This window comes from Semicossyphus pulcher, unplaced genomic scaffold, assembly GCF_022749685.1.
Source record: "Semicossyphus pulcher isolate SPU_LCO1_2020_fin unplaced genomic scaffold, fSemPul1.0.p SCAF_17, whole genome shotgun sequence".
NCBI lineage: Eukaryota > Metazoa > Chordata > Actinopteri > Labriformes > Labridae > Semicossyphus > Semicossyphus pulcher.
The window spans coordinates 15,915,925-15,939,922 of NW_027211681.1; the positions used below are offsets into that span (position 1 = coordinate 15,915,925).

Here is a 23,998-nt window from a genome sequence, read left to right on the forward strand (position 1 = left end):
CACAGTAAAATAATTAACTTACCTGGTTCATTAAGACTGTATCAACGTGCAGCATTTGTCAGATTTTTATTGATAAATATTAATAGAACCTGATTGGTGCACTTTTATACATGACTTTTTCTTTTTCCACTCACACCAAATCAGTGAGAAGAGCTGAGACAAAAATACAGAGGTCTCTCAAATGGGCTGATTAAAACAGTGTGAAACATTTGTGTTCATGTTAGACCCTTTTTTTCTTAGAAAGAAGCTTACTGAGAAAATTGAGGGTTGTCTTTATTGATGTCAGTTTTTGCAATCTGTCAATCTTAAGCAGCTAATTGCACAAATAGCTAACCGTAATAACTAATGTGACACAGACAAACAGAACAAACTTTGTATTAAAGGTTTTAACTTTGTAAAGACAACAGTCCAGATCTTTCCGGACTTTCTTTACGATCACTTTTGATTAAAGACACAAGGAATACTACAAGTACTGCTTTAATATCGGATGCTGAAACAACTAATCAGACAGGCACAAAAATACTCTTATTTACATCTATGTTAAGAACAAAGTCAACTTATAAAAACAGACACTTGAACATGGTTGAGAAAGTGTTTCAAGATAAACTTTGGCAAACTCCAGAACTTTCAGTTTGAGCATCTGAAGTGAAAATAAAATGTTAATATAAACCTTTATTACTAGACATGGTAATTGTGCATCAAACTACAAATGTACTTCATATAATGTTTTGTTTCTGTAAGAGTATGAAATGGTTAAAATCAGAACCATCTACTCCAGTTGAAAAATGGGACCAAACTCCGTCTCTGCGAGCATGCTCAGTAAGAACTAAGTTAAGTAAGCTCTAACTCTCTAGACTGTCATTACTCAAATTCAACAGAGGAGATTGTATACGTTACAACATGTGTCTGAAAGGTGAAGAAAGTAAAAAAAATAAAATAAGCAGTCAGTCTTTATGTTGGGGATTGGAGGGGTTTGATATACTGAAACCTTTGAGCAGCACTACCAGCAGAAACAGTCAGTAAAACTGGAAATCTATTATGAGTCATTAGATGGAGCTGGGCAGGACAAAGGTTGTATAAGTACAGCAGCAAATTCTTCAGGCATGGATGACATTCAGGTGGACTCTTCCTGAGCCTTTGGGGCACTACAGACAAAGAAGGAAAAAAGATTAAAGAGGGGGTGTTATGCTGTTTGACATTTTAAGACACATATATAATGTTACAATGTTGGATGTCCAGACTAAACGTGGGTGAAGTTTCAGATCTGTAGGTAAAAGTATGGTGGAGGAATCCCCAGGCTTCTCAGCTCAGTCTGCAGGCTGCTGTGAACGCCAGGCTTCCACACGCTGCACTTTGTGACGTCACAAACATTTTCTACAAAGCCCAGCCGTTTCAGGATGTTTCCGATCCATTTTAAAAATTAATCTTTATCTAATTCTGTTTTTAGGGTGTCTGGATAGCTCACGTGGTAGAACACATACTATGTACTAAGACCTGAGCCAGGCCTTTAGTCCACATCATCCGCTCTCGCTCTCTCTCCGCCTCCAGTCTCTTTTTTCGCCTGTCACTATTTGTAATCCCCTCCCTCACACGCGCTGCAACCCTGAAATCATCTTGACATTCCCCGAAGGAGCTGGATGTGAGAAGGCACTAGCTCCCTCATGTAACTTCTATGTAATGACCGTTGGTGTGAACAGAGCAGGTCATTGTCCAGGGAAATCCATGCGAGCGAATGGGTTTGTTGATGACGTCGCAAGGAATGAAGCTGCTTCATGACCTTTACAGCTCGCATGTATATGGCTTTTAACTCATTGGTTAATTACATTGATGTCAGCGTAATAACCCACTCCTTTTCCTGCATGTCTACAAGGGCGCCACCCTTCCCCTAAAACAAACAGCGTCCAGTAGGTGCAGAGATGTTTGAAACTCTCCTGTTGGGTGCTTCTTGTGTGAAAAGGCAACTTGGGACAATGTTAATGTGAGGACCTGATTCTCTGGACACTGTCCAGAATTTATATGAGGAAGCGTCTTGGCAGAACGCCCATATAAAGATCTTAGAAAAGAAACAAAAGAGCCCTCAGTTGTTTAAAGATTCAGATCTTAATAAGGAACTAATGGGCCCGAGGTGAATCCTGGTATAGCGCTGATCATGCATTTAAAACACCTCCGTCGTGCAGTGCTTAAAGGGAACTCCACATGAAACTATGGGGAAAGTTACTTTATATAGCTTTATGGGCTCAGGGTAAAGGTCAATATCTCTGACAACACTTTGGGGTCCGATCCGAATCTTGCTCTTGATGTTACACTGAAAATAAGGTAAACAGGCGTAACACCAGTGCGCTCCCTCAGGGTTTGTGGAGTCTACTGGTGGAAACAGAATAATTCACGGTTATCACCGGATGTGTTGGGTACAATACCTGTGATTTTCTCCCACCGAGGTGTCCTCAAGAGCCCTCTCCTTCTCCGTCTCCTGCTTCTTCTCTTCCGGGCTTGTATCGCCATTTGTCATCTTGTCTTTAGGCGGAGCACAGAGAGACACACAGATTCAGTCAGGAGGAGCATCACTACACAAACTAAACCCACCGCAGAGAGGAGAGCTCACAGGAGCATGTGATGGCACATGCCGAGCTCCGGACCGTACTGAAAAAAGACAATTTTCCATCCATTAGGCATGCCTCTCCGTAGAAAGAGACCTTTCAAAGACAGAGACACTCCTTTTGGTGGGAGTACAGTATGTACATCATAAAGTGAATGAATAGAGCGAGGATGTGGCTGCAGACCTCTGATTATGGTCAGTGTCAGTTCTGAGAATGTTAATCACAGTGATCCTGTGATGTCCTCCAGGAAAGAACAGAAGAAACTGACTGAAAGCACAAAGCATCCGAGTCTCTGTTCTTAGGTCTGCATACGTGACTGAGCTGAAAATTGATTTACAAATACCCAAAAGACAGACCTTCTGATGCAACTGAGTCACTGGATTCTGTTAACCCACGCTTTTAGCTGTTACAAAAGCAGCTTCATAGGTAAGAATCCTGACTTGAACTCTTCCTTTACATACGGTCAACATTTGTTTAATCATTACCATATATAAAACTTGTGTTATCACAATGGATAGTGAACTCAAACACCAGCTTTTCGTCATCACAAGAAATCTCTGCGCCCCAAAACAGGTGTGTTACTCTACGGCTGAGCCAACAAGAAACAAATGTGTCCATATGATTCTCTACTGTTTGACAATATTTCATTTAAGGTACCTTTTTTAATCATTTTGCATCTCCCAATTTGTCACATTGTTAAAAAGAGAATCTTGAAGATTTTCATGTAAATAAATGTAACTCTCTATGGCCGAATGAGGTAACACAATGGTGATTGAGCCTATGGCCCACTGATGAAAGCCTTTGCATTTGCAGTATTACCAACTGGGTGTCTGTGGCGACTTTCGTGGAAAAATCACAAGTGGCGCCCAGTTAGTGTCGCGATTTCATCACCCAGCAGTGGTTGGTCTGCCAGAGAGGGTAGGCGGAGCTAAGCGGCTGCTTTTCCAGTCTCTGCAAGTGTCGCGAGTAAATAGTAATCTACTATGGCTGAACAAACAAAGAATAGATCGATGACTACAGATACAACTTCAATAATAAGTGAAAATCAAAAGAAAATGAAACAAATTCAATGCTCAGATGAAGGCAGACAGTCTAAAAAGGAAAGTGACTGTCAGCGAGGAAAATCGAGAGTTCCAGCTATTCCAACCGGAGCCAACCGTAGACGTCTGGTTATCCGGGACTAATTTATTTTTTTACTTAACCAGGAAAAAGCTCTTGAGGGATCTTTTTCAAGAGTGTCCTGGCCAAGACAGGAAGCAGCACATTATAATATTTCTGACAATAACTTTGAGCAATGAACAAACATAACACAGAATATGAGACTATATGAGCACCTTAAAAGCATCCAATACGATCAGTTCCTTTAGTTCCAGGTCTTTTTGTAACTTGTTCCGTGTAAAGGGAGCAGCAAACTTAAACGCCTCTTTTCCCAGTTCAGTTCTGACCGTTGGGCCGGACAGTACAAACAGGTCCTGGGACCGAAGACTGTAAGCTCATGCACTCTTCAGAGGGTACGAACAGGTCTGGGGACCGAAGACTGTAAGCTCATGCACTCTTCAGAGGGTACGAACAGGTCTGGGGACCGAAGACTGTAAGCTCCTGCACTCTTCAGACGGTACGAACAGGTCTGGGGACCGAAGACTGGAAGCCTCTGCACTCTTCTGACTGATGTAGCTTAGAAGGTACGAGGGAAGCATAAGGGAAGCATACCTCATATAGACTTGTGAATATGAATACACCAGTGCTTTAGTCTATGTGTGGACAAGGCAGACCATCCAACACGTGCATACAGAGTGAGGGCTTTAGTGATGAACCTCAGTGCTCCATGATACACAGTGTGCAGAGCATGTAATCTTTGAGAGGATGCATGCCTGTATAAAACATTACCATGGTCCAGCACAGACATAAAAGTGGCAGCAGCCAGTCTTTTTTTAGACTTGAAAGAAAGGCAGGAAAATGAGCCCGCAATTGCCTTTTATCGGCACAAGTTGCCGCCAAATAGAATGAAAAATTAGCTTTGTGATTATAACTTTAAATGGATGCACAAACTTTGGAGATTGGTAACAATTTTAAAAGTTTACTAAGCCCGAGTGATATCCAATATGTGTGTGTAAAGAGTATAAGAATCAGCAACAGGGTAAAAAGCTGCTTTGACTGCTACAGTGACCTGGTTACGCCAATTTTATCAAATACAAATATCTATTCAGAAATGTGCGAGAACAGATGATACGGGGCACGAGAAAGCTCATCGGAGGGGTCGTAACACCCACAAGATATCCTTTTCTGCCTTGGTTTTTTTCTTACTGCGAAACAGCGCACAACAGTCTGCATTGACTAAACATAACTTGGAAAGGAGACAGACTTGTTGGGGATTCCTGCACTGTAGTGTGTGAGCCTGATAGCTCCTGTAATGTGGAAATAGAGCCTTCAACACACCCCATTATTAGACAGTCAGTCATGTAATGTTATTACCACAGCAGTTGGACGACTTTGAAAGGAGTATAGTTAGTACGAAGATGACATTAGATAAAGGGCTGAAGGCAACAGGCGAACTTCGGCCTGAAACATCCGGGACTAATCCACTATTAACTGCACGTCATATGGAAAACCACTCACACCAGAATGACATCATGGGCTCTGATGATGCTCATAGCACACATGATGCAGTAACCCTCACTGTGCTGTAACTGAGCTTAACTTATGTCATGGAAAAGACACATACGGAGAGAGGTGATATCTCATACCCCTTTCCCATCGAAAATTAGCGTGTTGACGCAGGTTTTTTAGACCTGGGAAGACCTGCTTATAGATGCCGATTGTCTCTTTTCCCATTGCCAGTGAAGTATACTCCTGTCAGGCTCTTTTCTGCTGCGTCACCGTCTGATGTCACAAATGCGCCTGACACGGTTAGTAAACAGTGAAGATGTTACTATGTTTAGGTCTTTATTGTGTCTTTTACTCATTCAGTCTGTGTATAAAACTCTGCGCCGACAAATTTGGAACAATGTCCGAGCAGCAGACGGACGGAGACGCAGAAGTTACCGACGGAGCATAGCACCGCGCCGGAAAGGGGGCGGAGATTAGCGTGTCGACACGGGTTTTGTGTTCCCATCAATGCCGATCGGAGCCAAGGCGATAATTACCCGGGTCTACAGCAGAGTCATTTGACCCATGTATGAATGCCGATTGTAACCTTTCCAATTAAGCAAAAAAGTCAGGTGGTAGCAGGTTTTTTGACCAGTTGGAAAACGGCTTCAGTGACTCAGAAATACTTGAAAATACTGGGTGATATACCCTCCACCATCACCATGAAGCAGTTTATTTATGTAAGTAAGTATGTTAAGTCCCTGTACCTCATCCTGCTTATTAAACCTCTACAAACTAAAGTCAACAATATCACGAATGCTTGATGGATGATGATGTATAGATGGATGATGGAGAGATATATGAAGGCTTGAACATGGATCTGGCTGGCAGGGGCCTGGTGTCGGTATTGTGTGACAATATTCAGAGGGTTGCGTCCCCATCACTTAATTACTTAACTGCAGTGGGAGGAAGAGTTGGGGATAACTATATCAGACACCATTTGGCTGGCTGCAATTACATTGGTATCCTCAATATGTATTAGACATGGGCTCTTGCAATTCAAGGTTACATTTATCAGCAAGTAAGCTGGCCACATTCTACCCTCATTTAGACCCAACCTGCATCAGGAGCAACGGGGACCCAACCGGCCTCAGACACATGTTTTGTCTATGTCCCAAATTGACCCCATTTTGGACGGGTATATTTAACACCTTTTTGCACATGTGTAATACTGTTATTGACCGAAACCCATTGACTGCATTGTTTGATGTAGTCCCGGGGGACGCGCCACTAACGACTTACCAGGCCGGGGCCATAGCCATTAGACTTAAACAGCTTAAATACGTTGCCTGAGGCTCCACCCAGAAGTTTTATAAGGTCTGTTTCTGTCCTGCTTCGAGGCGGAGTTTCCTGTGATTAATACAACGTATGAAATGAAACGAGAAAAGTTAAACTAAACTGCAGGAATCAGCGTTGCAGGTTTTCTGCAAATGGACCGTACTGGACTTTTCTAGTCTTGCGACCACTCAAAGCGCTTTTGCGCAACGTCACACTCACACACTGTTGGCAGAGGCTGCTATGTGAAGTGCCCAACTGTCAAACAGTCATGACATTTACACACCGATGGCTATGTAGACTAAGGGAGCTGGGGATCGAACCACCAACCTTTTGATTGAAAGACGACCGACTCGACCATTGAGCCACAGCCGCCCCTGCTAAATCCATTCACATTTTCCTTTGATCAAAGGAGCAATTCGGCCCCTGGAAAAAGCCACTGTCAGTCAAAGCTGGTGTTTAGAAGCAATATTTGAAATTGGCGCCATAGCTGTGGAGAAAGTTGTACAAACAGCTCGTAGTTTCGCCCATTCTACATTCCTACAACACCCAGCGTGCAGCGTGTGCCTCTCCCTCTGAAAGGAAAGGCCCAGCGAGAGATGCTGGAGTGAAATACTACCGTTTTCCAGTCAAGGACATTGTTTGCTGCAGGCAATGGCTCAGAGCGGTACAGAATCCAAAATACGACGAGAATATACCGGTGGATCGTCTAAAAAATCTTCAGGTCTGCAGTCTGCATTTCAAACCTGATGATTTTGAACGAGACATGACATCGGAGGCGGGCGTCCTAGATTGAAGAAGTGTAGTTTAGCGAGCTCCCTGGTCCCGCTACGTTTTATATAGTCAGGTGGAGGTTTTCCACGGCCCATTGGAGAAGCGGATAGCAACCTCCAAAGACACAGAGCGAAATTGCATTTTTTTTCACCAATAATTGCATTAGCTCCCCATAATAGCATGATAGGACTGAGGTGGAAAATCGGCGAACTGGCTCTTTAATCCGTCCCTTTTGAGTATTTATTTCATGCTGCCTCTTCAGGTTTGTCGATCTCTCTGTGGTCCGCTCTTTGAGTCTTTCTATGAAAGGAGTGATGTTAAATTTACCAAACCTCTTTCTGCGGATTGATATCTGTAATGGAGTCTGTAATCAGAACCGTTTCCGTAGAAGCCGTCGGTTATGCACAGCAGCGGTTTGTTAGTATGAAACAATAAAATGCTGCAATTGATCAGAATTGAGTATTCATCAAAGGAGTGAAATAAGCTGTTATAATGAACCATGTAGCCATGTGAACAAAACGCTAAGCTTAATCAAGGAGCTCCAGTGAAACAGGAAGAGAGTGAACTTAAATGACAGCATGCTTAAACAGACTTACTCACAGCTTGTGACAGTGGCGTGACACAAAAGTCTGATCATCTGACAATAATCAATGAGAGGTATTATCAATAGATCACTAGTTTTAGCATGAAATGAAAGATTTTTCCATCATATATGCCTACTATCATTTCTGTTTTAAAAACTTTAATGGAGAAAACGTACACATGCTTAAAATATTTAATTTAAACGCATATGTTTGAGACATTTTATACAAATGACTGAACAAACCATTTTAGTGCACCAAGAATAATGGCTTGTCTGTATGCGTACCAGCCAACTGAAGGGCAATCAAGGGCCTCATTTCCGCTTTGTGTCATAGATCGCCTCGCTTAACCTCCCTTTTTGAACCAGCTCAATTTTGTTTTTCACAGCTGATAGCACCCCCCTCAATATATCAACTTAAAGACATAGCATGAAACTGCCATGACATCTTAAATAAGAGTATAAACGGGGAAATTTACAGTTTGTCAATGGAGCAGCATGGTTTGTATTTTTTGAAAGGAGCAACTGGCCCCTGGAAAAAGCCACTGTTACTCAAAGCTGGTGTTTAGAAGCAATGATATTTGAAATTGGCGCCATAGCTGTGGAGAAAGTTGTACAAACAGCTCGTAGTTTCGCCCATTCTACATTCCTACAACACCCAGCGTGCAGCGTGTGCCTCTCCCTCTGAAAGGAAAGGCCCAGCGAGAGATGCTGGAGTGAAATACTACCGTTTTCCAGTCAAGGACATTGTTTGCTGCAGGCAATGGCTCAGAGCGGTACAGAATCCAAAATACGACGAGAATATACCGGTGGATCGTCTAAAAAATCTTCAGGTCTGCAGTCTGCATTTCAAACCTGATGATTTTGAACGAGACATGACATCGGAGGCGGGCGTCCTAGATTGAAGAAGTGTAGTTTAGCGAGCTCCCTGGTCCCGCTACGTTTTATATAGTCAGGTGGAGGTTTTCCACGGCCCATTGGAGAAGCGGATAGCAACCTCCAAAGACACAGAGCGAAATTGCATTTTTTTTCACCAATAATTGCATTAGCTCCCCATAATAGCATGATAGGACTGAGGTGGAAAATCGGCGAACTGGCTCTTTAATCCGTCCCTTTTGAGTATTTATTTCATGCTGCCTCTTCAGGTTTGTCGATCTCTCTGTGGTACGCTCTTTGAGTCTTTCTATGAAAGGAGTGATGTTAAATTTACCAAACCTCTTTCTGCGGATTGATATCTGTAATGGAGTCTGTAATCAGAACCGTTTCCGTAGAAGCCGTCGGTTATGCACAGCAGCGGTTTGTTAGTATGAAACAATAAAATGCTGCAATTGATCAGAATTGAGTATTCATCAAAGGAGTGAAATAAGCTGTTATAATGAACCATGTAGCCATGTGAACAAAACGCTAAGCTTAATCAAGGAGCTCCAGTGAAACAGGAAGAGAGTGAACTTAAATGACAGCATGCTTAAACAGACTTACTCACAGCTTGTGACAGTGGCGTGACATAAAAGTCTGATCATCTGACAATAATCAATGAGAGGTATTATCAATAGATCACTAGTTTTAGCATGAAATGAAAGATTTTTCCATCATATATGCCTACTATCATTTCTGTTTTAAAGACTTTAATGGAGAAAACGTACACATGCTTAAAATATTTAATTTAAACGCATATGTTTGAGACATTTTATACAAATGACTGAACAAACCATTTTAGTGCACCAAGAATAATGGCTTGTCTGTATGCGTACCAGCCAACTGAAGGGCAATCAAGGGCCTCATTTCCGCTTTGTGTCATGGATCGCCTCGCTTAACCTCCCTTTTTGAACCAGCTCAATTTTGTTTTTCACAGCTGATAGCACCCCCCTCAATATATCAACTTAAAGACATAGCATGAAACTGCCATGACATCTTAAATAAGAGTATAAACGGGGAAATTTACAGTTTGTCAATGGAGCAGCATGGTTTGTATTTTTTGAAAGGAGCAACTGGCCCCTGGAAAAAGCCACCGTTACTCAAAGCTGGTGTTTAGAAGCAATGATATTTGAAATTGGCGCCATAGCTGTTGGAGAAAGTTGTACAAACAGCTCGTAGTTTCGCCCATTCTACATTCCTACAACACCCAGCGTGCAGCGTGTGCCTCTCCCTCTGAAAGGAAAGGCCCAGCGAGAGATGCTGGAGTGAAATACTACCGCTTTCCAGTCAAGGACATTGTTTGCTGCAGGCAATGGCTCAGAGCGGTACAGAATCCAAAATACGACGAGAATATACCGGTGGATCGTCTAAAAAATCTTCAGGTCTGCAGTCTGCATTTCAAACCTGATGATTTTGAACGAGACATGACATCGGAGGCGGGCGTCCTAGATTGAAGAAGTGTAGTTTAGCGAGCTCCCTGGTCCCGCTACGTTTTATATAGTCAGGTGGAGGTTTTCCACGGCCCATTGGAGAAGTGGATAGCATTTTTTTCAACCATAATGGCATTAGCTCCCCATCATAGCATAATAGGAACTGGCTCTTTAATCCGTCCCTTTTGAGTATTTATTTCATGCTGCCTCTTCAGGTTTGTCGATCTCTCTGTGGTACGCTCTTTGAGTCTTTCTATGAAAGGAGTGATGTTAAATTTACCAAACCTCTTTCTGCGGATTGATATGAATGGACGTCATACGTCAGAGTCTGTAATCAGAACCGTTTCCGTAGAAGCCGTCGGTTATGCACAGCAGCGGTTTGTTAGTATGAAACAATAAAATGCTGCAATTGATCAGAATTGAGTATTCATCAAAGGAGTGAAATAAGCTGTTATAATGAACCATGTAGCCATGTGAACAAAACGCTAAGCTTAATCAAGGAGCTCCAGTGAAACAGGAAGAGAGTGAACTTAAATGACAGCATGCTTAAACAGACTTACTCACAGCTTGTGACAGTGGCGTGACACAAAAGTCTGATCATCTGACAATAATCAATGAGAGGTATTATCAATAGATCACTAGTTTTAGCATGAAATGAAAGATTTTTCCATCATATATGCCTACTATCATTTCTGTTTTAAAGACTTTAATGGAGAAAACGTACACATGCTTAAAATATTTAATTTAAACGCATATGTTTGAGACATTTTATACAAATGACTGAACAAACCATTTTAGTGCACCAAGAATAATGGCTCGTCTGTATGCGTACCAGCCAACTGAAGGGCAATCAAGGGCCTCATTTCCGCTTTGTGTCATGGATCGCCTCGCTTAACCTCCCTTTTTGAACCAGTTCAATTTTGTTTTTCACAGCTGATAGCACCCCCCTCAATATATCAACTTAAAGACATAGCATGAAACTGCCATGACATCTTAAATAAGAGTGTAAACGGGGAAATTTACAGTTTGTCAATGGAGCAGCATGGTTTGTATTTTTTGAAAGGAGCAACTGGCCCCTGGAAAAAGCCACCGTTACTCAAAGCTGGTGTTTAGAAGCAATGATATTTGAAATTGGCGCCATAGCTGTTGGAGAAAGATGTACAAACAGCTTGTGGTTTCGCCCATTCTACATTCCTACAACACCCAGAGTGCATTGCGCCCCTCCCTCTGAAAGGAACGGCCCAGCGAGAGATGCTGGAGAGAAATAAAATCATTTCTCTGCAGGCAATGGCTCAGAGCGGTACAGACTCTGAAATACGACGAGAACATACTGGTTGATTGTCTAAAAAATCTTCAGGTCTGCAGTCTACATTTCAAACTGACGATTTTGAACGAGACATGACATCGGAGGCGGCGTCCTCGATTGAGGAAGTGTAGTTTAGCGAGCTCCCTGGTCTCCGCCAGATGTCGCGTTTTACGTAGTCAGGTGGAGATTTGCATTTTTTTTCAACCATAATGACATTAGCTCCCCATAACAGCATGATAGGACTGAGGTTGAAAATCAGTGAACCGGCCCTTTAAGGTGACATTTCTAGTGACCACTCTCTCTGAACAATCAGTGGTTTGCACTGTTTTAACTCCACCTTCTTGTATCAGCTCAGCTCGCTTGAAACATCGGCTGAGGTGATACCAAAAAAAAACACCAGGTACCTTGTACTAACCAAAACTTTTGCCAATGGAGAATCAATGAAATTAACCGTTTCAAACAGTCCAGCCGAGTTGACTGTAGAATGAAGCTTTAAATACACTGTATATTCATAATAAACAGTACCTGGGTTGTTTTCCTTGGCTTGTTCCACTCTCTTCAGTGCTCCTTTCTTGGCCTCCTCGTGCTGCCGCTGTTCAGCGATAGACTTGTTGAGCACCTGGCTGAGCACACAGTCACCTTCTCCAACCAGGAACATACTCTTAAACTTGTTATACAGCATGGTGGCTTTGTCCATGATGTCCTGGCTGGCTTTGAACCTGCGGATCTAGAACACGAAAACATGCAAAAATGACTGTAAAAACATCCCAGAGTTCAATTGGAAAAAAAAGTGACTTTAAATGGGTTTTGAATGAGTGAGTTTACCTTTTTGAGTGTTGCAATAAGTTCACTGTGTTTCTGCAGGTGCTGGGTTGTGACTTGAAGGGCGCCGATCTCATCCAATGCATCCAAGCACTTCTTCACATCCTAGTGAGCAGGTGGACAGAGACGGTTATACAAGATAAATAGATAGCAGAGCAATGCCGATAAAATAAAGCCATGTTTTTTCTAAGCCCCGCCCCTCTTCACTCCAGCAAGCGTGGTACCTGGCAGAACATCCGTCACCTTACTTTCTGGGGGACCTTTAAAAATGACACTCGCTGACTGTGGGCAAGGAGTTGTGTTCAACCTAAACAAAGTATTGACTCCTGTTTTGATCAGCCGTTTCTGCAGTGTGTTTTATTTAGGCATCAGGTAATATACCCTGACCCCTTACCCTGACATGCAGAAGCAAGTTTGACTGACCAACATTTTGCAATCAATAAGTGTCCTTCTCCCATTTCAGGTTATACTGAGACTACCTAATTTTGCATCTTTGTCCGTATTTATAGAACTTAACATTATGAAAGTGTCTCTTCATCACATAATGAACTCTTTGCTACATGAAGCTATACTGCCTGACCCACATAGACCATACATAATTCTCACGGAAGCTAGCGGCTAAATGGAAACGGAGTCGGCATTTTTCTTATGGTCAAACTTGTCCGACCTAAAAACAGGAACCGGGACTTGTGAAAGGGTCAACTTGCACGTAAAGAATGGTGTATTTCTAAACATATCTGTCCTTTATTGATCCGTTTCTAATAGCAGGAACATTCTGAGAGCTGCACAAAGTGAAGACAACCAATGTCTCAGTGAATCTTTTGCTTAAATCAGGTTGGAAAGATGCCAATTATTGTGCTGCTGGAAGGTGGATATAAACTGATGCATCGGTACAGCAGCAATTTGGAGGTTTAAAACAACTTTTCAAAATAAAGTGACACTCAAGAAAGTCTTTTAGATCACTTGTAATAATATTTGCTATTTGTTTTCACTGCTTAAAGTAATAATCTCTAAGATTTTCATGTAAATAAATGTCTGTTAAGTCACTATCTATTGCCACATGAGGTAAAACACTGGTGATTGAGCCCACAAGCAGCGCCCAGTTAGTGACGCGTTTTCCATCACCCAGCAGTGGTTGGTCTACCAGAGAGGGTAGGCGGAGCCAAGCGGCTGCTTTTCCGGTCTCTGCAAGTGTTGCGAGTAAACAGTAATCTACTATGGCTGAACAAACAAAGAAAAGATGGATGACTACAGATACAACTTCAAAAATAAGTGAAAATCCAAAGAAAAAGAAACAAATTGGACGCTCAGATGAAGGCAAACAGTCTAAAAAGGAAAGCGACCGTCAGCGAGGAAAATCAAGAGTAACAACCGAAGCCAACCGTGGACGTCAAATTGGGAAGTGTCCTCCCGCAATTAGCATACATCGCCATTAGGGGGCGCCCAAGAGAACCCCAGATGTGAACCCCATTGAAAACCTCCTGAATGTGATCAAGAGGAATGTGGATGTCCACAAGCCATCGAAGAAAGCCGAGCTGCTTGAATTTTTGAGCCGAGTGTCATAACGTCAGCCAACAGCAACTGGTGGAGGCTGGAGGAGAGCATGTCAAGATGCATGAAACTTAAAACCATGTTATTCCTCCAAATATGAAAAAAAAAATGAACAAAAACTTGATGGTAATTTCCTGCAAATAAAAGATCTAAATGAGAACTTTTTAAGCAGAGAGAAGTGTTGGTGTATAGTGGTGCAGGGACCGTAGTTAGTGGAACTTACAGGGTTGTCAATTTTCAGTGAAATCTTGATCTCGCTGTGCAGTCTCTGGAGTTTGGAGTCAGTTGATATCTCTGTGGGAGAGAAAAGAGAAAACATGATGGTAACGCTTCAGCTTCAGCCTTTGTTACTTATTTTGTTTGTCATTTTCCAATACTATTTTTCGTATAGAATTAACATGCCTGTAATAACATGCTTCTAGTTGTTCTCACTTATTTGTTACAGAATACAACTGAGGGACTAAATATTAACTGCACTTCATCCTGCAATCCTATATGGTATAATGACAAGTGGATTTCTGCCCATATATGGCGATATTTTCCAACCCTTTTTGCCAATTGCCGATTTCGACACTGATACATTAGGCACATGTTTTTTTCCACAGATTGCAGAGAACATCAAGTCTCCCCTGTAGTGGAGTTGATATCATGCCTTCTCTTATTGTCGTGGCCAATCATCAATCAGACATCTTGCACCCTTCTTCACGCTTGATGGAAGAGGCGTTGTACAAAAGGTCACATGTCTGATCACTCACGTTTCTGAGCTCACCTGAATGCAGCTAAGAATTGTAAAAGTTTTTTAACTTCTATTCATTGGCTGGAGTTTCTGACATTTTAGTCTTCATTTGTCTATTGTTGATAACTTTGCGTAGGCAGTGTCGCATGTCGTAGCATTACTTTTTTAAGGGAATCATCGAGCATTTAGGCAGAATTAAAGCGGAAAATACTGGCAGAAAAATGACGTGTCCGCAGATGACGATATGTCATTTTCAAGCCCTTATCTGCAGATACCGTTAATGTGCCGATAATATTGTGCATCCTTAATGACAATTAAGTTTAAACGTGACTTTTTTGGTTTTAAAATCTGCTCTGAATTAGGAGACATTATAATTGTCTAATCTTGATAAACTCAAAGCATATTAACATTTGAACGACAGATCTCACCTTTCTTCTTCACTCCTGTTTTCTCCTCGTTTTTCTTCGCATCGTCTTTGCTCGACCTGCAAAACAGAATAACCACACCGTGTCACCTCCCCTCTCAACAACATATCTTGTTCATTCCTTTTAAATGTTTTTATCTTCATGTATTTGCACATTAGATAGTTTTGCTGGTCAGACTACAATTATAAGTCGTATATGAACATCATTTGGTCTCTGGTTACTTGACAGGCTTTGTTTGTACACGTACAATTCATCCGCTTTCCGCCGCCGCACATCTTTGTCCATGTCCGAGTTTTGGTTTTTCTTTCTGCCTTTGCTTTTCTGAAATTAAAAGAAATCATTGACAAAAAAAAGGATCAAACAAAGTTCAACCTCCATATCAGAAACAACGCTGCTGTTTCATAATGACAGATGTTTGTGAGGACAAGACACTTGCCTCGTCATCGTCCGAGCCTGAGGAGCCTTCATCCTTGGCCTGCTTCTTCTTCTTGGCCTCAGGTTCCTTCCCATCTGCGTCCTTTCCTTTGCTGTCCTCCTTCTTCCTCTTCTCTTCCTCTACACCCTTTGACTTATCCTCTGTTGCCCTCTTTCTCTTTCTGTCCGGCTCAGCAGTGTCCCTGAATGGGTGAAAACGTCACTGATAAAGAGCTTTCAAACAAACCAAATGCAAATGCAAGTCCTGCACGGGATCGACAAGTACAGTATGTAGAGACTAATGCGCATTGTGACAACAAAACAAGTTGATTAAATCAGGTAATATTGTGCATCTATTTGACAATATAGGCCAAAGAAAATATAGAAAATCAATTTCTTCGTATTCTTATATCAAAATCCAATCATTTTTTCTTCCGGTAAAAAAAAATATCCCGTGTGCCTACGTAAGCTAGGACCAACCAATTTCAACCAATCGCTCTGCAACATTTAGCCGCAGAGCACCAAGAACGCTCGGTCAGTTAGCTAGCTACTGCGCCGTGGAGAACGTCCGTCTACGCCCACTTCTCAACAATCAAATCAAATCTCTCTAATGATATGTCCCGCCTGCACGTCCTGTTTCCCTCGGAAACACGTCACGATACGGAAGCTAGATACTCTCGAAATGCCGTTTCAGCTCGACTATAAAACAAGTAATGTTACATGTAAATTATAAAATATTACGCAAAACAAACTAATTATAATAAAACTGTTAGATATTTATTGTTTAACAGTAAAATGGAAGTAAAACAAATTAAATAAATGCTAAAATAAAACCACAAATATTAAAAACACTGCATGACAGCCAGAATAAATAGACTGGATTTATGGTTTAATTTAAAAAATGAATGTATTCAGTTCCTCTAATCACTGCACAGTTTGACTAAAGCTTCAACCACCCACAAGTTTATCCCACATGCATATAAAGTCTACTTCGGTTTTACATCTGATGGACTCAGGATGATTCTATTCATCTGTGCATCTTGTGCTTTGGCAATTTGACAAACATGTGATTAAAGAACATTAGCATTACTTCTTCCTTGCAGGAGCAGATCAGTCACACAGACCTCTGTGAGAATTCTGCATAGATTTTTGTTGTGCATGCTTTTCTGTGCGTTCATGTTATTGTACTTACATTTCACTTCCTGAGCCTTGCTGCTCCTGCTGCTGGAGCAGAAGTAACTTCTCACTCTTGGGCTTCCTGCCTCTTCGTTTAGGAGCCTCTCTGCCTGCTCACACAGGAACACAATTAATAAAAATAAATGTCAAAGGAAAGCTGCAGAATTGTACTTACAGTTGATTTAAACATTTTTTGTCAGCATTCTCATTGGGAACGCTGCTTACCTGAGGGGCTGACAGGACTCGCAGGAGCATCCTCTTTTTCAATCTCCTGGTCAGCATCACTCTGGACAAATGTACGTAACATACATTATTAAATGTAGACTAAAACATTTTAGACTCACTGCAAGTAAAACCATTAATAATTAGTACTAACCTTTTTCTTTCTTCCCCTCTTGGGTTTAGGAGCATCAGTGGATTCTTTCTGTGCCGAGCCCTAAAATGTGACACTTATTTAATTTCATGACATTTCACAATGCTGCTAACTTCTTTAATATAACAACAACAACAGGTGCTTAAATAAAAGCCAGGTATACATGTAAAGTGGACAACTTAACTTAGATGGTCCCTCTCCTACCCTCCTTTTGGCGTTTATTTCAACAATAGTACCATCTAGTGAATAATTGTGTTACTACACTCTATGTACTCTGCTGCAGCTTTTCATTGGCAAATGCTGTGTCCAAGTTCCATACCCAGTTATTAAACACCATGAATACTTTATATCACTATTTATCAATACGAACACGCCAATATGTAGACATAATGCTTTAGATCTACATTGACGACATGTTGCATCTGTTGTCAGTCAAACTAAATGGTAGGGATGCACGATATTATCGGCACGTTATCGGTATCTGCAGGTTATGGCTTGACAATGACATGTCGGCATCGGCAGATACGATTACATTTTTCAGCCGATAAAACAACACTTTAATTCTGCCTAAATGCTCACTGATTCTCTAAAAAAGAAGAGAAAATAAATATGGCATATTGTACATAACCTAATACCACAGTGCAATAACCTAATTTAGTTTAATCGAACTAAATACCAGGTCAATTACCCACTGTTTACTTGTATATTTTCTAAGAGTGTATATTTTATATATTTTGTTATCTAATTTTGTACTTTATATATATATATATCGATAGATATATTTTGATCTTTATTTTTTACCCTCTGTGTGCTGATTCTTTCCTATTGTATTGTACTGTATAAGCTGCTGGAGACTGAATTTCCCAGAGGGAGTCATCCCAAAGGGATCAATAAAGTTGAGTCTAAGTCTCTAATAACCTAAGTTTAAGTAGTTTTCTTATATTGCCATGTGCATTTTAAAAAGCACTGTATTATGATATTTCTGCATCCGCCAGTTGGCCACTACAATAAAAGTAGGCATGATATCAGTTCCACTACAGGGGAGACTTGATGTTCTCTGCAATTAGGTGAAAAAAAAAAAAACATGGGCCCAATCAGCAAAAAGGGTTGGAAAATATCGGCATTTTTGGGTTTGTTTACTGGGATCTTTGTGAGTCCGTTTTATTGTCATTTGCAATGTATTTAAATGTGTTGCAGCTGTGAGCATCTCTTAATGTCTTTAGTTTTCATACAAACTTAGTGTACTGCGTAGAACTGGGTATGTAGTAAGGAAGTGGGCCGTGGTTAGTGGCTTTTTAAATCTTGCAGTGACAGCAACAGGTGTCAAAATAAATCATTCTTATTCTGAGAAAAAATACATAAAAACTTAGTGACAACTTACCTTTCTCCAAAGCACAGAGAAAGCCATGCAAAATTAATATAATATCAACTGATGCAGACAGTAGTTGTGTGAAAATGTGGAAAGGGAAAGGCAGGAAATGGAAAGCAATTACAAAGGTTGTCAGGGTGATCTCAGAGACGTGAAAACGGGAAACAGAAAACACATTATCCAATCATTTTAGTCAACGTCCCCGGAGACAGCCGTTAAACCCTGATATAACCAAGTCTGTCTTCAGAGGCAACTCATGGACTGATTTCACCTTAGTGGAATTAACTAAGCAAGCCCACACGAGGCACCGACACGTTTGTGGCCGCCGACAGGAACTCAGAGTCAAACAGAAACAAACCACCGATTGAAAAAAAACCACCAAGTGTCACATGCTTTCACTCGGGAAGGGGGTGAGGCGACCTGCGCCGCTTTAAGGAATCCCGGCATGCAAAAGTACGTACATCCTGGTTTTGAGGACCCTGCTCAGAGATCAGAGACCCTTCCTCCTCCTCCTCCTCCTCCTCCTCCTCCTCCTCCTCCTCCTCCTCCTCCTCCTCCTCATTCTCATTCTCCTGCTCAGCCTCACTTCCTGGAACCTGAATGCACCCAAGACACAGCATTAGGACGCGATGCGGTGGGGTCAACGAGTCGTGGGAGGGAGAAAAGTAAGCGAGGATCCTGTTCCACACGCTACTCTTAGCGACCAAGATTTAAAATCTATTTTTACTCAGTACGTAAAAAAACACATTAGAAAAAGATTAGAGGGAAAAACAGCAAAAGAAGAAAGAAGCTCACAACACAGGAACACACCAGTAGCATGTCAAAGCAGGGAAGCAACTGTACATATTTAGTTGTGAATGACAGATATGAAGAGCAAAATCTTACCTTGGATTTTATCCCCTTGTCGTCTGCATCCTCTTCTCCTTCTGGGCTGCTGTCCGAATCCTTTTCGGTGAAAGACTCCGGGGCAACCGGCTTAAAAAACAACAGATAAGCAAAAAACTAATAAATATTTTGTAATCATTTGGGTGGAAAATGAGGATAAAAGTAAAAGTGACAATAAAACTGTTATATCAAGAATAAACAACAGCACCTGCGGTTCAGTCAATCCAAGCCTTAAGCAGAAGTCTAGAAGATGAATACTGAAAAAAGTGTTTGGAGGAGACAGAGAGGAAGTACCTTGGGTGCAGTGAGCTCAACTTTCGGGTTGTTTTCAATCTCCCACAATCCTTCATTGAAGCCTTTCCTCTTGTTGGGCTTGGCATACTTCTCTTTGTTTGGCTGGTACGGAAAGATATCTTTTGGGCCCAGAAAAGCTCTGTTTGAAAGGAAGATAATCCACAATGTTTGTCCACTGAATACTTTTTTTAAAATGTAGTGTATTCACTGTGTGAGACACGGACAAAACAGACAGGTAACTCGATTCAGCTACTCATCAAAAATGTATGTATTGAAATAAACACTTTCCCTTTACTGCTCAGTTATTTCCGTGAGGATTTATAAGTGCACTAACATTTCACAAGCATCAGTCACAAGGTTGGCTGCTACAAAATTCTTCTATCTCCTAATTTTTAAACACTTTAACATGTGTTAACATGTCAACACTGAAAGACAAATGTCTTGTGTCACCTTTTGTATGGACAACTTTTATTTAGTATATCATTTACTTTTATTCTTACTGTTTAAAAAAAAAAACTGCAATACAATCTTCTTAAACAGTTCCACCCTACCATATAACAAGGAATTTATGCATCACTGCATATCCTGAAATACTTTCTATTGGTACTCACCACTCTTATTAAGCAAAACTTTAACTGCTTCTACCTCTACCTAAGAAAAAAACTGTATGTCAAACTGCATTATATAAATTAGATTGTTCACAATAGGTTACTAACGTTTCATGGGTGCCAAAGAAGAAGATGGGGAACTTGATGTTGGATGGCTTCACAGCACCATCCGGGACTTCATCAATCTGTTAAGGAAATGAGGAAACAACCAGGTGTTGATTATAAGTTACTGTTTGTGTATTTCTGTGGTTGATGTCTTTAGGGTGGATGTGGTTGTGAGTGGAGGAGTGTTGCACTTGCATTTTAATGTGAAGCACACTTAACTTCATATATATTTTATCTATTTATCTGTCACAATGCAACTTAAGATAGTTCCAATACAGAGTCTGAAACTAGTATTCTGCACAGAGGTTATAGGTCAACTCTTTTCCACACTTTACCACATACTGTGTAATTAAAATAAACCACTCTCACTATAATGAAACCAAATACAGATATAGCAATGCAATAAAAAAAAAACAATCGATCACACTTACTCTTGCAGGCCAGTGTGGATATCCCTTCATCTTGGCAAAGATCAGATCACCAGGTTTCCAATCTCGAGCCATTCTGAAAGAGAAGATAAATAAAACACACACTTTTTATATAATGTGCATGTTTTTTGAAACAATTTACTTGTTGAGGAGCATCTACTCAGGTGTGTTAAACGTGAACACATTCATGTAGTGCCCCTCCCCCTTACCACCACCACCATCATATTTTGCAGTCTAGTTCATTCAAACATGACAGTCATGTTCAGCCCGACATAACACTCCAGCATTATACGCAGACACTGACTATACTGTCTTGAGCTGATCACCGCGACACTTGGCAAGCCCTCAAAGCTAAGTTAACAAGCGTGAACAAGATGTAAGTAGAGCAGAACGCCTCGTCAACAAACAGACGTGCTAGCTAGCTTGAAGCTGTTAAATGCTACCGAAACTTCAACAACTCAAAGTTAACTCACCTCTTGTTTGTTCAGACGTCTCTGAGCAAGCTGAATATTATTTGTAATACAGTAAAGTGTTGTTGAAGCACAATTTCTCGCCAGGAAAACACAGTCGGATGCACGTTTTCCGCTCCCGCGCAGGACGTCGTCAGACTGTACCATTACCTACCAGGAAGGGGGAGTCTGTTTTAATCACATATCGTTAAATTTGTTGATTTTTAATTAAAAACCGAACCAAACGCTTTATGGCACTTGAGAAGAAAAATAATAAGTACTTGTGAGGTTATTGTGTGAATCATGTACTGATTTTATTACAGTAGCTTCTGGTATAGGACCATGCTGAGCATCTTCCAACTACAAAGATCGTCTAGTAGACATTTGACTTGACGGACGTGTCTGAGAAAAGTGGGCGTCGACTTCCACGCATGCTCCCTCACTATAGAATTTAGAAATAGCTGTAGCCACGCTGTTAATCGTTGCCAAATAAATTATTTGTGATAATTCTTAAGTTGCAATCCCTATTTAAAAATGCGAAACATCAAATGTCTGTTTAGTTATCTCTGCATTGTTGTAAGCTTGGCTGTTAATCTCGGACGTTTTTGGTACTTGAAATTATAATCAGAGTGAGAGCTCTGTAGCTGCTCCTCTCGCCTGCTTGGTACTGATGCTGAAGTTGTGACTCAGAAGCTGGATTCAGTCAGAGCATGTATGCAGGTTTACCCCAGTCCAGACCAGGGCAAGTGTATGTCTAATTTTGTTTAAATCGGGGTTTTTTTTGTTTGCTTTTTTATTCAAATTTTTAGCCAAAAAATAGTTATATTTCTTTTAATTCTGTGTTGACATCCTGACTTCATTTGGTTGTTATTTAGTGCCCTCTAGCGGCAAGATCAGGCATTACATATGTGATTTAAGCAAAGATGTTAGATTTCGGTCCCTGTTTTTGTAGTTTCTTCATGGAGTGCAAAATATCGGAACAGCAAATTCACATTGTGCTTTTGCCTGGGTTTTGTCTCATTTAAAATGTTTTTTAAAAGGTATTCAAGCTTAATAAACATCCTTACTCATCCGTCTTTTTACAGATCTACTTTATTGTCTTAACTTTAAATTCTAGTTGTAGTTAATCACATAATTCATGATTAATTTTCATCACTTCTCAATACCATGACTCATTGTTTTTCCTTTTATAATCCTGATGCTAAACTTTCTTTCAATGATTGGACTCTAAAGTGCTTTATACTAGCATAAAACTGCAGATGGTAGAAGTATATGAAGGTGACCTCAGCATTTGTGACCACAAGCTAGCTTACATAAATCCAGGTCTGTTTGGCGTGTTTATATAAGTGTGTGTCTGTGTGTTAAAGACAATAGAAGATGCTGATAGTTGAAGGACAAGCTCATCAGCCACAGGGTCCCACAGAGGGGGATAAGGGAGAAGAGGAGGCCAGGATGGGCCAGAGGAGAGCGGAGGAGACAAAAGGAGACGAGCGAGGTGGAACCCAGGTCCAGCTCCAGGAATAACTCACAGGAGCTACCCGGCCCCCCGCCCAGCCTGCGGGGTGAGAGACCTTGGTGTTGGACCCCAGCCAGCTTAGTGGGGTTCCTGCTCAGACACACGGCCGTAACACAGGCCGGGGATGTAGCTATGGAGAGATGACAGTGTGTGTATGTGTGTGAGTGTGTATCCTTCACCCTGGCAGACGAGGCGTTGGCAGAACATCCCAGCCCACTCTGTCTCTGAGGGCCCCAAAGTCCTGCTACCCTTCCTCACTCATTTGTTAACCTGCCTTTCTTCTTTGCAGCGTCCTCACTCACACGCGGAGAGAAGCTACTTTATATATGACCAGTGGCATTCAAAATCGCCTCCTTACTTTTAATGCTGCCCTCCAGCCATCACGGCAATGAGACAACCTGAAAGAGTGACCAGTTGATGTCAGGTCAGCAAAGAAGTAATTTTACCCACAAGATCTATTTATATCTTCTTATGTATCTTCTATATAGTGGTGGGAAGTGACTAACGTTATGCACTTAATCTTTATACTTGACAAATACTGAAGCATTAGTACTTTACTCAAGTTACTCAACTGCATGCCACTTTGTGAGTTCTACTTCATGCATACTTTATACTTTATTCTTTTGACAGCATTAGTTACAAACATTTTTCAGACTAAGATTTTACAAAAAACAACATAATGAGTTTATATCAAAATGATGCGTTGTTGTAGATTAAAACTAGCTCAGGTTTGACCTTCTGCAACACCAAAATGCTACTAACACATTCACGTAGAGCTGTAATTCTATATAATATTGTTATAATTCTTTAAAAAATCACGTCATTTCTATTTTGAGCTTTTTAAATGTAATTTATTTGAGGAAGAACTCTTCAACATGAAAAAAAAAGAAGAAAGCTCCATCTGCCATTTCCCAGTCCGATTATCAAAAGAGTTAAAAACTTAAAACAGTTTTTCTGTGTCAAACTTTATGCAGAATCATAGAGATTGCGCTTTTGCTCTCTTCTGCGTGGCATCGCCTGAAGGGCACCTTCCCGGGACCTGAATGAGCGATGGTGTCCTTGAGCTTGTGTGTGTTTTTTTACGTGTGTGTCATACACATGGATTGGCATCTTTCCCCCTTACTGCTGGCAACCCTTCAGCATGTTCGGGGAATGGACGGGGGTGCCACTGAAGAATGATAAAGTAGTCGCAAGACAGGTCAGTACGTTCATTAACGCTGCAGCAATATTTGTGAATAAATGCCGCTTCATTTGGCACAAACTCGCGTGTGTCTGCAAAGATGTTAAGATGCAATGCTTTTAAAGAAGTTAGAGTGTGTTGCTT

At 41.1% G+C, this 23,998-nt stretch overlaps 1 protein-coding gene across 2 annotated transcripts; it reads right to left on the reverse strand.

Moving 5' to 3' along the window:
* Window positions 1-102: 102 nt before the first annotated feature.
* psip1a (PC4 and SFRS1 interacting protein 1a) lies at window positions 103-21,273 on the reverse strand. Of its 2 annotated transcripts, XM_069666642.1 has the most exons (17): window positions 21,183-21,273; window positions 20,713-20,785; window positions 20,285-20,361; window positions 19,569-19,707; window positions 19,275-19,364; window positions 18,851-18,985; window positions 17,024-17,083; window positions 16,873-16,933; window positions 16,664-16,757; window positions 15,494-15,674; window positions 15,305-15,378; window positions 15,061-15,116; window positions 14,120-14,190; window positions 12,349-12,450; window positions 12,049-12,250; window positions 2,418-2,514; window positions 103-1,145 (listed from the first exon to the last, which is right to left on the reverse strand). In XM_069666642.1, exons 2-17 carry the CDS (start codon window positions 20,782-20,784, stop codon window positions 1,115-1,117), a joined length of 1,542 nt encoding a protein of 513 aa, XP_069522743.1. In that variant the 5' UTR covers window position 20,785; window positions 21,183-21,273; the 3' UTR covers window positions 103-1,114. The 2 variants fall into 2 exon arrangements, with proteins under 2 accessions (XP_069522743.1, XP_069522744.1); XM_069666643.1 differs by lacking the exon at window positions 18,851-18,985 and having other exon boundaries at window positions 105-1,145.
* Between the last annotated feature and the right edge of the window lie 2,725 nt (window positions 21,274-23,998).